This window comes from Mercenaria mercenaria, unplaced genomic scaffold, assembly GCF_021730395.1.
Source record: "Mercenaria mercenaria strain notata unplaced genomic scaffold, MADL_Memer_1 contig_4720, whole genome shotgun sequence".
Classification (NCBI taxonomy): Eukaryota; Metazoa; Mollusca; class Bivalvia; order Venerida; family Veneridae; genus Mercenaria; species Mercenaria mercenaria.
Window position 1 is genome coordinate 10768 of NW_026462971.1, and position 17916 is coordinate 28683.

Sequence of the window (17916 nt, forward strand, 5' to 3'; positions counted from 1 at the left end):
ATGTTATCTAGATCTTGAAGTTTGGTAGCTACAAACTGTCGTGTTTATTTACTAATTAATGGTATGGTCATTTGTTAAAACTGAAGCCTATAATTGCATAATAGTTAGATAATTCACTATTGCGTATTTTGTAGTTAACATTGAAAATGGCAAAATATATATATGCGAGGTAAAATGACACGATCTCTTCTTATGGAACGTTAGATTCCATGAGATTGCATGTTTTACGGGAAAATGTATATGAAGGAATGGTAACTGCAATCTGACCTTTAATCATAACATTATATATATTTTTATATTTCTGGAATAAGTGTTTATGAAAGTTAGAATAAACAATAACACTACGAATAGTTCTTCAGTTTCCACAGTGTATCAGACTAAAACGTAATGTTTTCTCAGCAACATATTTACAGATATGAAATAGTTTACGTATTTTTCACTTGCTCTTGCAAAATATCATTATAAAAAGAAAACATTTATTATACATATGCAGCGATACATAGGCGAATAGTCAAGAGATGTCTCCTATTGGAAGAGATATGATCTGTCTGAAAATAGTTCATGTCATTGTCTGCAACTCTATCATCATAGTGGGCCTCCGTGGCCGAGTTGGTTCGGGCCTCACATGGGGTTTTCAATTCTTCACATGAGGAAGACATCCAGCTGGCTTACAGAAGATCGGTGGTTCTACCCAGGTGCTCGTCCGTGATGAAACAATGCACGGAAGGGCACCTGGGGTCTTCCTTCACCATAAAAGCTGGAAAGACGCTATACGACCTATGATTGTGTCAGTGCGACGTTAAACCAAACCAACCAACATAACAAAGAAAGAAACAAACAAACGAACAGGCTATCATCATAAGACAGCTTTTTGACAGGTATGTCAAAACGCCATTCATTGTAGCTGCTTTCTGTAGCATTACACATTGAGAACTTCAATGTATATTTCTTTATTGACGACTGCCAAAATGCCTTGTTCTGTATAAAATATTTATCATCGTGTAAACGATTCACTAGAACTTCAATTCATTGTAGTTTTTGCTTTCTTTAGCACTAGCGCACTGAGTGTATTTCTTTATTGATGAAAGCTGAAATGATTTGTCTGTATAAAATGTTTATCATCGGCTTCCTTGGCAGGCAAGGTATATTTGAATTAGAGAAAAGTTATTATTCAAAACTTTATGAATCAGCAGTAAAATGCACATCTTCCTTGAATATAGTATAACACAGAATAATACAGTTATGGCATTGAGTTTTACTATCATAACAGAAGTCTGCTTAAGCTCGGACTGGGAGTGTGTGTGTGTGTGTGTGCGGGGGTGGTGGTGGGGGGGGGGGGGGGGGGGTGCGTGTAGACATGAGGGATGTTGCACATTTCATCACCTCCGATGTAAGGAGTCAATCAACCCGTGTCTGCTATTATTTTGCTTGGTTGCATTTTGATCCAAAGGCACTTCTTATAGATTTTATGAAAAATCAAATAAGGTAGGTAAACATAAGAAATGCAACTGCATACATTAGAAACATAATTTATATACAGCCACACATGTATGTGAAAAAATAAGGAGGTTAATTATACTGTTGACGAATATTTGTAAGTGTAAGTTTAGGCAGGTTGTTTCAGTACAATTTTGCTTGAAGTACTTTCAGCACTTTCCTGTTTTTAAATTTACTTCCAATCTTACTATGTGTAAGCGAAGACGTACACGAACCTCTTTACGAGTCAGGTTAACCTCGACAACTACTAAATCATCTCAGCAAAGTATTAATTGAACAAAAGAATGACAAACACTATCAATGGTAAAAAGGATTCTATAATAAACAATTAAACAAATATAATTTCATCTAGCCTGACGTTATATCAAAACTTTTGCACAAGATTTCTTTTATTTTGATTCTCATCAATATAATTATTATCACATATCATATATACACTTAAAATAAACATTACTATCATGAAATACACTGACAATCAATTTATGAATTATAAGAGACTATACATATCGCACTATAGATACTAAAAACACTGTACGTTTATGCAAATATCTACAAGATAACACCAGGAAGAAGCTGCTTATCGTTGTATTAAACATAACAATAAGGAAAAATGTCTAAATATTGTTTATGTGTATTGGTTTAAAAATACTCCAATACGGTCAGATTTGAATTGTTCAACCTTTTTTCTGCCTGTCACTATTTTGACTGTGTTCAGTATGTTAAATGTTTGTGGTTTTAAACGGTGGCGAGTTGATATATCTCTTACTTTCCCTTCCCGGTGAGAAAGCACGGAAATCCCGCGCCGGTGCGCCTGTTAATGCCCTTGTGAGGTTCAAATTGAAAATAGTAGATTTACTTACTCACTACACTTTAATAGACGGACATTTACCAAAAGCTAAATTTCGTAAACTTCGTGACAGGAAGAGAAAAGGGGTTACAAATACGGCACAGTCACGGATTTTTTTTAACGTTCTGTTCGATGTTTAACTTTACGGTAACAGTATCTTGTTCTAAAACCGTATGTATATCAGACACCAAAGTAGGGAGCATTATATGTACGTTACGATAGAATAACTACGATCATCAGCCGCCATCTTGTTTGTCCATGCTTCTGCACACTCTTGACAATGGGTATAGACCTGATTAATTAGGCAATGTTGATTATCAGCAACAATAACATATCTTTAAAGCAAGTAAATAATTGCGAAAAGCCATAAACTTTGAGGTCAGTACCTTATAAAAATACTTTATATATGCATTTGAAATACAACCACCAGTTTCAGTCGTTTATAACATCCGCGATTCTTTATGTAAATACATGTATATGCATTTACAGAACAAATTTTGAAATTTTGTCTTATTCGTGATTCTGTTTCTTCCCTTCTCTATATTTACTACTTACTTGTTTGCACAAATTGATATGAAACGATTTATTGTTGGTTAGTAACAGGTTTTGAAAGGCCATTACACATCCACATCAAGTATTCTGTCTAGTAGGCCGCGGTTTTTCATTCGTTCTACTTTGTTTTCAGACGCTTTTCTCCTTTCTTCCTCTTTTATCTTGGCTTTTGCTAGCTGTGCTTTCTCATTTTCTAATCGTTCATTTTCTTTTGTTGTCTGTTTCTTTTCTAGTTCCAATTGCTCATTTGCAGAGGTTAACAATTCTTTTTCTTCCATGGCCTTTTTCTTTTCTTTTGATTCACATTCTGCTTGTCGTTTAGCTTTCTCTTTTTCTTGTTCAAGACTGCGCTTTTCTTTTTCATGTTTTTGTCTTTCTTCATCCTTTTCTTGTTTTGTCTTCTGTAACTCACTGCGAAATATCTGCATTTCTTGTGCCATTTTCTTTTTGTCTTCTTTTTCCATTTCTAGTAGACTGTCAAATGTTTCCTTCATTTCAACATGCTGCATGCGGTTTTTCATTTGTTCTTTTTCAAGCAGCTTTTCGAAGCGTTCCTCGCATTCCCTTTCTCGAACTAGAATCTCATCATTCAGTCTTTTAATTTCCAACTTAAATTCTTCTCGTTGTTTTTCGTTTTCTGTTGTCATCATTTGAATTTGTTTTTCACTAAGTTCCTTTTGATCTTTCCATTTATCCATCAATATCTTCATTTTGTCTTGTTCCTGTTTCAAATACATTTGCCTGTCCTTTTCCATTTTTGCGAGATGTTTATCAGAACGATCTTTTTCCTCTTTTAACATTGTTTGGAATAGTTTCTTTTGCTCCGTTTGCGCCTGTTGATTTTCTTTTTGTATCTTATCGAGTTCCCCTGTACATGAAATAGATCGGATTGTATTTTTATTATTACAAATTTGCTAAAAGGTGGCTGATCGCAGTTGAGAACTAATTCAATAACTTGAGATCTTCATTTATCTTAGTAGACGTTTACTAAATCAATATTTTTTTATGTCTTAATAGAACGATTCAAGCTCTTATCTAAAATGTATATTTGAATGACCCTTATTAAATATTTTATTAACTCCCATTATGGAAAGTGTTTGTAAATTGGTATTTTTGACAGAAATGTCTGTTTTACAGCAACTAGTCTGTATTAATAAGCCACAGTAGCAAATGATTTTGTATTAGCAGATCTGACTAATTGACATCGAAATCAACAATCTGCATATTGCTCAATCTTTTATTACCCGCCCGCTTAGCTCAGTAGGTAAGAGCGTTGGTCTACGGATCGCGGGATCGTGAGTTCGATCCTCGGGCGGGGCGAATGTTCTCCGTGACTATTTGATAAACGACATTGTGTCTGAAATCATTAGTCCTCCACTTCTGATTCATGTGGGGAAGTTGGCAGTTACTTGCGGAGAACAGGCTTGTACTGGAACAGCATCCAGGAACACTGGTTAGGTTAACTGTCCGACGTTACATGACTGAAATACTGTTGAAAAACGGCGTTAAACCCAAAACAACAACAACAACAATCTTTTATGTTTTCCTTCTGATCTGTGGAAATTGTAATACCGTCATTTTAATTTTCAATGACAAAAGACAAACATGTTTATTATTTTTTTTAAAAAATGTATTGGACCCATTGATCCATTATTACACAACTGTAAGGAAGTTCAACTAATAAAAAAAAGGCCAACCATCTTTGTTAAATGTTCACATTGAATTTCTAAAACTGCTCTTTACCTAAAGTGTTCCTATATTTGCCTTACTTTTTGTATATATTTGTAAATATAGATTTTTTCTGAAGCTAGAAGATGCATCTCTAGCTACAAATGTACATGTAGATATATTAAAGTGTTGCCATACACGCTATGTTTTTCATTGGATAGATAATTGTATTTAACAAGGAAAACATCAACACTGCATAAACCATTATCCTAATTATTTTAATGCTGTTTACCTGTCATGACATGCTTTTTATTTCATTTATGTTGCAATGCTTCAATTTGGTATATGTGATGATACATGTAAGTAAATGCATTTATGTAGAAAAATGCAATTAGAATACTATTCTAACCTTCAGCCTGCTGGTTCAAGTGATTCGGCCTTTGCGAACAGCGCAGACCAAGATCAGCCTGCATATCCCACATCCGTGCAGGCTGATCATGGTCTGCACTGTTCGCTCTTCAGTCAGTAAATTTTCATTGAACAACCCTTTGAATAATAAATGGTACTGCCTAAATTGAATGATGGACCAGTCCATTATAGAAATTCAGCAGGCTAAAGGTTAAACACTTTTTGTGCCGAACTTAAAAGCAGTTCTTACGTTTTCTGTCTGCTTCTGTAAGTTTTTGATCAGCCATCATGATCTTCCTTTCATTTATAACTTCATCCTCTAGAAATTTTTGCAAAACATGTTGTGTCTGAAAGATTTATGTAATGAGCTTGAAACAAGATGTCTGTATATATAACTTTAAGCTATCAGGCTAACCTGACGCTAAAACTTCATTAACGGTATAAATATCTTTAAAATAATTTTAGTACTAATATGACCATGCGTCTATAAACTATAAGCAGACATCGATAAAAGTGGTAGTTAGTAACATGTCTTTCAATGACATCTTGAAATGCGGTCAAGAAATATAATTGATAATTCCACAGCCAAAAAAATAAATAAATATAAAACAAAGCCATTGCAATTACTTTATAAATAAAAACAATGTTTTATTTGCACCTAGGGGCCCCCGTGAACCCATACCTTATATTTTCGCTGGTGGCAACGCCACTCGTGAAAACATTGCATCTGATGTTAACTCATCGAAAGATATTTCACTATTACACTAAAACAAAAGCTGCTCTCAATATATATCACTCAAGGTTACCTGATAGTACTCGACGTTTTTTGTTCTATTATTGTAGTTTATCTTCATATCATATAATTCTATTCTGTAGATTGAATATCCTCCAGCTACATTATATTCTCCGCTGCGCATGCGTTTTCCCACCGAATTGTTGTAGACATCTAAAAGTTGGTCGTAACAGTGCTTTTGTATTAATCTCATATTTTCCGTTGACGTCTTCCTCCATAATTCTTCCATTTTCATCTACAATATTTACATTATAAATTCATATAAAATAATGGTACATTGTTCCATGTTTTCTAATTATATCAACTATAAAGTATAATAACTTGAATGTACCATTTGCCAACTCAATTATCTGGAATTACCAAATCGTTTTTTCTATACCCTATATCATTGCGGAAGATTGTTTGAGCCCCGAATAGCCAGATGATATTAATTATCTTACAAAAATTATCCATATGAAAATTTTAAACACTATCACTACTATTACCAGAATGCGTCTTAAATCGCTACGCTTTCGTATTTGATGGTGCGTCTTACAATCACTACCCTATTAAATCGTGCGATGACTAATAAAGTGTAAGACTCTCTGATGCTTTACTCTTAAATCCTACATAAATAAAACGGACGGAGGGGGTGGAATTTTGTCTTGCAGCTTACTTAGTTATGCCCTTAAAAGTTAGGCTCTTGGTGTTCTGACTTCAGACAAGTTGTTGAGTACATTGTTGATATACCTTAGATTTACCCTATTTTTCTGTTTTACTTTAAATGATCTGGTATTTTGTCACTTAGGCTAGAGCCTTTCTCAGCGGGGAGTGATTTTATTTACAATGTTTTGTCTAACTTGTTGAAAATAGGGGAAGTGCAAGGTTGGCATGCCCTAAATGCGTTCAAACCCCCCAGTTTTCTTTATATAGGTTACTGAAAATTCCAAGGCGGTGCCCCTATTTTCAACTTGTTTTCTGTCCGTCTTGTATTTTGTGTTGCGTATGTTATCTTGTTTGTTTTTGGCGTTTCTTTTCTCTTTCTCCTCACTACCCCCATCGCCCCTCCCATCCCTTCCCATTGCATTTGCGCTCCCTTGCATTTGCATCCCTCTACTTCTACTATGAGTAAGTTATCGTGCCCACCATAATTTTGGCCGCCGGCCGTCCTTAGGCGGTACCCGACTGTTGTTGTTTCCTGCTTATGTGTGTGTCTGTGTGTACGTGCGTGCGTGCGTGTCTTTGGCGGTGACCCAATAGTGTTTTTTTTTACTTGTCTGCTTGTTTATCTGTGTATGTTAGTCGTGTGTGTTTTTCTTTTATACGTGCTGTGATTTGCTGTGTAGGGAGGGTGCGTTAAAGGAACGTGGCTTTCCCTGTTAAATATGCATCCTTACTCCACTTTCCCCCATCACCCGACCCTTTTATCTACCCCTTACCCCTCCCCCTTGTTCACTGTATTTTGCATATAATTGTCATGAACTTGTTGTAGGATTTTTGAAGTAACCCGTCTAAAATATTTTTCCGCTACATCTTCGTTTTGGTATGGGCCTACTTTGCGATGCATGGCTCTTTGGCTTTGTTTGGGTTGCTCTATGTTTCCGGGAAATCTTTTATCTAATTTACAGATTTGTATAAATCAATCCATTTAGATTGGAAGGACAATTTTAATCTAAAACATCGTTAAGTCTGAGATAATTTATTTGGTTTAATACATTAGCCAACCACGAATACTGAAATATGATAGTTTTAAAGTAAGAACAAATATATTTTATTTGGCAGCAGTGGTTTTGAGAGGACATTGTACCACGATCACGATGCATAATTTTATAATAACATGTGGTCCAAATGGGCATTAGTCGTTCATCTGAGAAGGACCTTTACTTGCCTGTTGAGCCAGGCGTTAAAAAAAGTGCACTAAACACTCTGAATATATCTATGCTGTAAATATTTTTATTGGTTGCTTACTTGTTTCTATACATTCCAATGCCACTCAGGCATAAGTAACACATATAGAGGATATTTGTTTGTTTCAGTGTAAGATCAAAATATATTTCGAACTTAGTTTTTAAAAATTAGTGTGACATGTATATAAAATAGGCTAATATTGAACTAACTAAGGATTCTAAAATCCAGTAGTTTCAATTCAGAATCAACCATAGAATCCTGGGGACAAACTATTTATTAAAAAAATTTGGACTTAAACCAGACGATTTATGTACGTTCTGTAAGCAACAGCCAGAAACCTTAGTCCATTTGTTCTGGGACTGTAACACAACACATTTTTTGGCAAAGTGAGAAGAAAATATAACATTATAGAATGAGAATGGTAAAAAATAAATGTCATTTTAGGAAATAGAATTACCCCAACTGCCTTAAATAATAATGACAGCTAAATATCATATCTATCAAAGGAAAATGATTTTTTCTGACCTAAATATTCAAGTTTTTATAAAACAGATTTCACTGCTTTTTAACATGGAAAAGTTTCAAGGAAAGCAATCAATGTCAATGAATAAATTAAATAAAATATGTGTCGGCCATGCAGTATTATTTGGAGACGACAACTAACACAAAAGGCATAATAACATTATTGAAAAAACTATGTCCTATTACCATATACCTTTTCCCCCTTTGTAATATTGGTCTTTGAAACACTCACCAAAGACTACCTTTGTACCTTTATATATTATACTTTAAACATACATTTAAGATAATAGTGACTTATTACTTTATTTGCTGGAAAAATAAATCACATTTACAAATTTGCTTCAAAAATTGGAAGGCGATGATCAGCAAGAGCCTAAATATATTCTTTATTCACCATATTTTATTTCCATGACAGAAGTTATAGTCATATATAAAGAAATTTTCTATCCTAACTAAGAGCATTTAGTGCAAGGGAAGAAAATCTTTCAAACACATTATTGAAAATGCCAGTGGGTTAATTCCCTTTTTTATCCGGTAAAAGCATATTTCTCCAATTTCAATTTTCCAAAATGTTGAGTCTTGCCGTTTCGAATTTCCAGCAAGGAACACAATAATTTTACTATTCTGAAAATAAGATTAAAAAATTCCAAAGACTATTCGATATTTATATTTATTAAAAAAACAGCTAGGTGTATGCAAATGGCTTTGTAAAATGGATATGTATGCAAGATACTCTCGTAATTATAATCAGCTCTTTCATTTATTTACTGTTTGTTAATGACACAAAAAAATGTTTTGCTTTTTGAGAATTTTGATATTGAATAAAATGATAGAAATCTCTTACCCTCAGTTATATGCAGTACTATATTTTTTTGTTATATTAAAAGTACATTTACAGGTATTAATTAGTTTAAAAAAAATAGTTAAGGGACTCGTCCCATTGATGAAATGCTAGAAAGCTTGTTTGTATATTGTAAGTGTGGAAGAAAAATAAAATGATATAGAAAAATGATCTTTCACCGAGTAAACATTAGAAAAATGCACCATTTAAAATCCGGTATCCTGTGTGAAAGATATTTCGATCTTGCATGTAAAACAGACATATATTCATTCTCGATGTATCAGTTTTACCTGCAGTGTCACGCGCATAGGGTAACGCCACAGGCAAAATCATGACGTCAAAATGTTTATACTGAAAAAAGTTAAATCATTCTTCTACTTTTTTAATTCAGTACGGTAGAGTGCATAATTATCTTTATCATTGAAAAGGTATTTAAGTACTTCTATTCCTTTATTGATGTATACCTTCAAAATAATGTCCGATTGTAGATATCTATATAGAGCGCTAATTCATATTTTCTCGCGCTGTAGTTCCGAAACAATGAAAATTGAAAATAAAAATCTCACTGTGTGAAACAGTGAAAGTTTCAAATATAATTCAGAGTTATATTTCAATAAACCACTGACAGACATGATGTCTTAAGGTGCCTCCTAATCTGATTTTGGTATCAATCAAAGGCAAACTTTGTCCAAAAATACATGAAAAGGGCAAGTGTAACTCGGAACAATATTTTCCTATTTCTTCCATAAAAATGTCTTGGTTTTAAATGATTCAGTTCCTTTCATATCTGTATGAAGGTTACCGTTAGGTAAGGAGTAATGCGGAACCTTTATATGAACACAGAATCAAAGAAAATAAGACCATTAAAATGCTCAATTTGCTTAAATGTGTATATATTTCTATATATTTTGAAGATGAAAGCAAAATTTAAATGTTATACTCAGTTATAAATAATACACGTATATATTGGCACGCATCCTTTATAGTTGTTTTTAATAATTCAAAAGTTTAGATACTATCCCTATATAATCTAATATATAAAAAGAGACCTATATTATTACAAGATAATCACATTAACCCTTAGACAGACATAGACGTACCTGAAAAAAAGGTTCTGTGTATACTTAATGGGTAAAAAATTATTAAAAAAAATTGAGATAGGTCTATACGAGGATGCATACAAAGATGCTACCAGTTTGGTGAAGATCCATCAAGTGGTACACGAGAAGGTCAGTTTAAGTATCTCTGGATAGCGGCATCTAAGTGGTGTCAATGGGAACCATTTGAACAAGTTGGAGTCAAGTCTATACAAGAATGCTGCAGAACGAGTTTATCGTTACCGTCTTCTTTTAGTGTAAGTCTGACTGTTGATTAGAGAGGAAGATGTTTTACAATGTAGTTCAAATGATGACCCAGGACGCTGGATGACAAACAGTGGACAATGGACGCCGGAACATCCACCTATACTAATAGCTTCCCCAGGAACTGAATTGTTCTCAGATTTATATTTAAACAGCAGATTTGTTATATATACACCAACACACCAGAGTTTCAGCATTCAAGATTTACCAACAAAAGTTGTTACAGAGAGATCATTATCGAGTACACTTCAAAGATACTTTACATACTTTTTTTAATATTAAAAGTATCACCTTTGCACAAGCTTATCTGAATACAATTTGCTTCAAACATTTAGTCGAACATCCTTCATGTGAAGATGATCTGTACTTAAAACTTTGCTATTTAGATGAAGGGGCATCTGTGTCCAATGGACACAATACTTGTTTTTGTCTATTAACCATTTACTGTATTCTATATTGCTAAATGCATTACCAACAATATTACTTTTGACAAAAGTGCTTTTATGCAAGAAAAGAATAGCCTTATCATCTGCTTAGTAAACTAATTTATATTTTTTCACTTAATACCATCCTGATACCATTGACATGCACGTAACATAAACAAGGTGGATCTGGTAAACTACCGTTGGTAACCGCCTGATTAGGCAAGTGACTGATTTGGGATTTTTCTTAATACTATACTTTAGTTTGTTTTTTTGTTGTTGTTGATTAATCTAATATTTTTCTAAGAAAATGTTGTATGATTGATTTTCTGTCATATGTATTAAGCTTCTGTAATTCATATTCATTTATTTATTTTGTTTGGTTCAACGTCCAACCGACACAATTATAGGTCATATGGCGACGTTCCAGCTTTGCTGGTGGAGAAAGTCCCCAGGTGCCCCTCCGTGTATTATTTCATCACGAGCGGGCACCTGGGTAGAACCACCGACCTTCCGTTAGCCAGCTGGATGGCTTCCTCACATGAAACATTCAACGCCCCGAGTGAGGCTCGAACTCATTGATAAGGGCCAGTGAATTGAAGTCAGCGACCTTAACAACTCGGCCACGGTGGCCCCTCTGCAGTTCATACGAAACAAATATTTAATCACCTTTTTAAAGTATGTTAAACCATTAAACATGAATTCAATTTATTACGACAATATATACATAGCGTTTATTTTGATACCAATTAGTGATTAAAGGAGCTCATTCTCTAATTTTGTAGTAACTTGTGGTCCAACCCTTTTGGTTTTGTTTGTAATTGCTTGTAATAATGCTCCTACGTTAAATTTATTATTTCATGTTACGTAAATATCTTTTATTGACAAACGTTAAGAGAAAGTAAGAAAATATTATATAACTAAATCTAGAAGTACAAATTACTATGTACGTGATATATTCTGCAATTGTAAAAGTCTGCGTTTTTCTACCTGAAATAGGGGTCTTGAACGTTTGCGTTTCATATTTCTGCAGTGATACCTGAAGTGAGAATTTATATTTTTGCTGTTTGAAAGCCTTTGTTGAATAAATATCTTAAAACGTCTCAAAATGTGTTTGTTTTGTCGGAAGAGATACCTGTTTAAGAAGGCATTTTGTGTACACATTTTATTTTATCAAATTTAACCATCCTAAGAAACGAAATTCCCTACAAAAAGTGTTATAATTTCCAGATCGAATAGTGTACTACTGCTGTTTTGTTAACCAGGTAACTATACCAGTCAATAATTTATCAATAGCAGGCCATTTAGTTATCATAATTCGGCATGTTTAAATTTAATCCGACGTATTTATATTGTACATTAAAATGGTTACACCTTAGCAAAAGGTAAATGTATAATGGTTATAGGTATACAGATCTTAAAAACAGAACCAATTTAATAAGTAATGAAGTAATGTACTGTTTTTGTTTTGTAAATTAAAAAAAAAACAACAACAAAATAATGCAAACAATAAGAGCAGGTTGACAGTTGTACATGACATGTTCACTCCGTAATTATTTACTGTATTTGTGTTCGTATTTGTTTCCCTTTACTGACTATATGTATGTTATACCTTGCCGATATGAATGTTTCGGTCGCCTACTCGAAAGTTTGATCAAGAATTTGCGATTTTTTTTCTGAGGAATTAATTTCTACGTTACAATGGTATTCCAAAAACAGAGCAGAAATAATGTTCCCGCACACAAAAAACACTTATAAATACGGTAATTCTGACAAGGAGTGCCGAATTTATAGTTTTATGAGCGGAATTTATACTTTTTACTTCGCAGAATTACTTTTCATACCTTTGGCTCAAATTTATACAGGTAAAAATTGTAATTGTATTACACGTTCTCGTAATTCCGAGTCAAGAATACACAGATCTTTGGTCAGATATACTTTAAGATAAAATTTTCCGAATAATTATTTTTCATAATATATAGTAAAACATTCTTCTAGCTTCTCTAGAAAAAATATAATATGTTTGTGCAATATAATTTTTCAAAATATTTCCAGAAATTAACTATTTATCATGATTAATTTACACGTAATTTGGAAAGAAGAGATGTCGCGAAATGATACTTGTTAAATCGTCTTTTTAAATCATTAACCGTGTAAACAATAGGGCCATGAGTGTCCTATATCGCTCATTTGAGTTTCAGAGCTTAAACATGCTAGAGAGTACCCCTAAAAGGTGCCATAACATAATCCCTATTTGCATAAAACTGGGAGGAAACCTAATAATGATGCTACATCCTAAGCTTCTTGGATTCATGAGAAGACGTTATTTAAAGGTATTCTATATTCAACTCTACTGACCCCTAAATTTGCACTGATCATCAACAGTTATTATAATTGTACGTTACCATTGCAATGTTCACACCAATGTCTTTCAATGCATTTCAATACACAGACTAAACAATATTGATTTTATTTGTAAGAGATAGTATATGCATGTGATGAAATCGAAGGAGATCCAAAATCAGAGTAAAATAACAACAGAAACATAAAGAGTGAAAATAAGTCTTCGATTACTATTTGGATACATGAGTCAATGTACTGTAGGCTCCACCTAAATGAATATTAATGAGCTTTACTACTTAAAGTATCGATTAGATGTCAAAGATTATTAATGAGATTATGTAGGTTCCATGGTGTAGCAGAATTCCTCAAAGGTTCTGATATGGAAGTGGCAGACGCCTTATCAAGATCACCGTTACAAATATGTGAGGCAAATATTGAAAGTGAGGTGAATCTGTTTGTAGAAAATATCTATGAACATTTACCAGTGTCAGATTTAAGGTTGAAATCCTTATCAGAGGCTACCAAAATGATGCAGATTTGCAATACATCATGTCATATGTTAAAACAGGGTGGCCAGAAAAAGCTTCAAAGTGCCAGAATCAATTCAAGTATATTTTGGTGTAAGAAATGATTTGTCAGTTGTTAATAAATTAGTATTGTTAAGACGAAGAATAGCGACCCCAAAAGGTGAAAGAGTAATAGTACTTGAAAACTGCATAAAGGACATCAAGGGGTAAATAAATCAAGAAATCTTGTGCAACAAAGTGTGTGGTGGACGTCTATTAACAGAGACATTGAATAGGCTACACAAACTGTCAGGAAGAAAAGCCATCAAATAGGAGAGAACCGTTAAACCATCGGACATTCCGCAAGGGCCATGGATTAACGTTTCTGCAGACATCTGTGAACACTTAAACAAACAATATCTTGACTCTTATTCAGATATACTTTGAAATAAGACACCTTGCAAAGGCAACAACGGAAACTGTCATTCAAAAGTTACAGAGCCAATTCCTTCACTTGGGTGACTCAGGACAAATATAAACAGATAGAGGATCACAAACCACTTCGCAGTAAATGGCTGATTTCTGTGAACAACGTAGAATTAAACATAATTGTAAATTTTCAAGCCCGCATTATCACGAAACCAATTTTGCTGAGGCGGGAGTCCAAATTGCAAAAAGATTCTTACGACAGAAAGACATGTTTACAGCGATGATGGCTTATCATAATACAAGTACATCAGCGACAGGGTTTAGTCCTAATCAGCTGATGATGGTAAGAAACATCAGGACTGACATTCTGTGTATACCAGAGAAAACCAGACCTAAATGGCCAGAGTTTTCACACAAGAAAAATATTATTAACAAGAGGACCATGATGGTCCTGAACCGCTCACTTGTTCCCACATGACCCAGTTTTGAGTATGACGTCGTTTTTTTCTATAATTTGACATAGTGACCTAGTGTTTGAGCTCATGTGATCCAGTTTTGAAATTGACCTAGATATTATCAAGATAAAAATTCTGACCAATTTTCATGAAGATCCATTTAAAAAAATGGCCTCTAGAGAGGTCACAAGGTTTTTCTATTATCTGACCTACTGACCTAGTTTTCGAAGGTACGTGACGCTGTTTTGAACTCTACCTAGATATCATCAAGGTGAGCATTCAGATTAATTTTCATGAAGATCCATTGAAAAATATGGCCTCTAGAGAGGTCAAAAGATTTTTCTAATTTTAGACCTACTGACCTAGTTTTTGACCGCAGTTGACCCAGTTTCGAACTTGACCTAGATATCATCAAGATAAACATTCAGACTAACTTTCATACAGATCCCGTGAAAAAGTATGGCCTCTAGAGAGGTCACAAGGTTTTCTTATTATTTAACCTACTGACCTAGTTTTTAACGGCATGTAACCCAGTTTCAAACTTGACCTATATATCATCAAATGAACATTCTGACCAATTTTTATGGAGATCCATTCACAAGTATGGCCTCTAGAGAGGTCACAAGGTTTTTCTATTTTTAGATCTACTGATCTAGTTTTTGACCGCACGTAATCCAGTTTCAAACTTGACCTAGATATCACCAAGATAAACATTCAGACCAACTTTCATACAGATCCCATGAAAAATATGGCCTTTAGAGAGGTCACAAGGTTTTTCTATTATTTGACCTTCTGACCTAGTTTTTGACGGCACATGATCTACTTTTGAAGTTGTCCTAGATATCATCAAGATGAACATTCTGACTAATTTTCATGAAGATCTAATGAAATGTATGGCCTCTAGAGAGGTCACAAGGTTTTTCTAGTTTTAGACCTACTGACCTAGTTTTTGACCGCACGTGACCCAGTTTCGAACTTGACCTAGATATCATCAAGATAAACATTCTGACCAATTTTCATAAAGACCCCTTGAAAAATGTGACCTCTAGAGTGGTCACAAGCAAAAGTTTACGCACGCACGCACGGACGACGGACGCTGCGCGATCACAAATGCTCACCTTGTCACTTTGTGACAGGTGAGCTAAAAACTCCAAAGTACAGCACAAAAAATTTTGTGACAGAAAAAGGACTTAGCATTTCCTACGTAGGACTTCTAAGTCTTACGTAGATACTAAGTCCTACGGAAGAAGTACTTACTCCTACGTAGGAAATATTATGTTCTACGTAGGAGACACTATGTCCTACGTAGGATATATAATGTCCTACATAGGAGATACGAAGACATACGTAGGAGATGCTAACTCCTACGTAGAAGATAATTCCTACGTAGGAGATACTAACTCCTACGTAGTACTTATTAATAATATCTCCTACGTAAGAGATACTAAGTCCTACGTAGGAGATACTAAGTCTTTCATAGGAGATACTAAGTCCTATGTAAGACAAAATTATTTTGCCATGGCAACACATTTTGCCATGGCAAAAGACCGATTTGCCATGGCAAAACCGTTTTTGCCATGGCAAATGTAATTTTCTCGTACTGATTTACAAAAAACTAGTAATGATATCATATCAAAACATACTAACTTTAAAATAGGTGGGTTAATGTAACAATTTAAGGCAATTTTCATTTTTGTAAAGCGCGTATAAATATGGGCTGAATTTGCCAAATACCGGCGTGGCAAAAAGAAACCGGCGGCTATTTTAATATCTCCTACGTAAGAGATACTAAGTCCTACGTAGGAGATACTAAGTCTTTCATAGGAGATACTAAGTCCTATGTAAGACAAATTTAAATCTCGCTGCTGGCACCAGGACGCTACGGCACAGCGTTACTCAATAGGAAACCAATAGTCATTGAAATCGTTTTTCTGCTATCTGTATTTCATCTTTTATGTTACTTTAAGTTACTTTGCATAAATATTTCGGGTATAGTAGAAAACACGTGAACCAGTCTTCGAACTCATCGTCGAGTAGAACGAGTTTGCCAACTTTTCTAATTTGTAGGCACACAATACTTGTACATACTGTTATGACTGATAAAATCTGAGTATATTGGCTTGATACAAGGGTTGCTAGTACATTAAATGATAAAAGTGGTCAGTCGAACACTAATAAAGTTTGCTGATGCATATATTGTTAAACTTACGGCTGCTTCCTTTTCAAATGGTTCAGTGTCAAACATTGCATCTTGTCTGAAAGTTAAAAGGGATGATTCCTGTATGCTCTGAAATAGTTTCCTGAAATCGTCTTTTTTGATGACTGGTAGTTTGATGCGTTTCAGTTGTTGGGAAAACGATTGTATTGCCTTATCGGAAGCTCGTCGGTTTTCAAGTTTAGATACAACCGATATTGCGTCATCTACGTCTGGAACTGCCCCATTTTGTATTGCATGCACATATGATTCCATCAATGATGCTAACACTGCAAATGTAAAGTATTAGTTTGATAGAGAAAACAAGTTTTCGATACCAAATCTGTATCAATTGCAGCTGATAAAACGAAACTTAAGAAAAATTAATTTGTTGCGAGTACATTATTTTCTGTATAATAATTGCAAGAGACAGTGTATGTATCAATGTTTTGAAACAAAAGAAGGACTATTTCATTACAAACTGAAAAGGAAAGACCATTCTAAGTTTCATCCAAGCATACGTAAGCTTTTCATCAATTGATAGGAATGTTAGGAAAGAAGTTAGATGTTTATAGAAACCGAACGATTGACTTTTTCTTTCAGTAATTTTAAGTTTATGATAAAAAAATGGCAAAATATGCATCTTTTATTCGAATTTTGTTTTCTACCTTCTACTTAAATTGTTAGTTTTGTTTTTGTTATCAGCTTAATCAGAAAACTACCAGGGTATATTTTCTCATTTTATACATCGATTGTTTTGTTGATTCCGGCGGGAAAATCACATCATATGGAAGAACATATATTCAACTTTATTTAATTGAATAACTCTTTCATCTTATCAATAGTTGAGAAGCAGATGTCAAAATAAGAATTTCAAACCGCATATATCAAATACTATTTGTATTGTATTATGAAACATATTGTCATATTAATAAAACATTAAATGCCAACAAAGCGTTATTTGTATGTCTGGACTTGTGTTGTCCAATTTTCTGGAGATAAAAGTACAGATAAAAAAGTTTGTATCATCATCGCCGTTTATTGGTATGGAGATAAAATTACATATTCGTGCTAATTATGTCTGATGTTCCATTAACCAATAAGCTGATATTCTTAGCATATTTTACAAAAAGTGCTTTATTTCAATGAACCATTACTACTTATACAAATTTGGTGTTGGTTAAAATTTCA

General features: G+C 34.0%; 1 protein-coding gene across 1 annotated transcript in view; it reads right to left on the reverse strand.

Annotated features, from left to right (window-relative positions):
* Positions 1–1796: 1796 nt before the first annotated feature.
* The window catches only part of LOC128554104 (guanylate-binding protein 1-like), a 43176-nt gene continuing 27056 nt past the window's right edge, over positions 1797–17916 (reverse strand). Inside the window, exons 4-7 of the mRNA XM_053535347.1 lie at positions 16741–17015; positions 5779–6000; positions 5223–5319; positions 1797–3764 (exon numbers count right to left, since the gene is read on the reverse strand). Coding sequence (XP_053391322.1) covers positions 2962–3764; positions 5223–5319; positions 5779–6000; positions 16741–17015 — 1397 coding nt within the window. The 3' untranslated portion in view covers positions 1797–2961. The remainder of the gene's footprint in view (positions 3765–5222; positions 5320–5778; positions 6001–16740; positions 17016–17916) is intronic.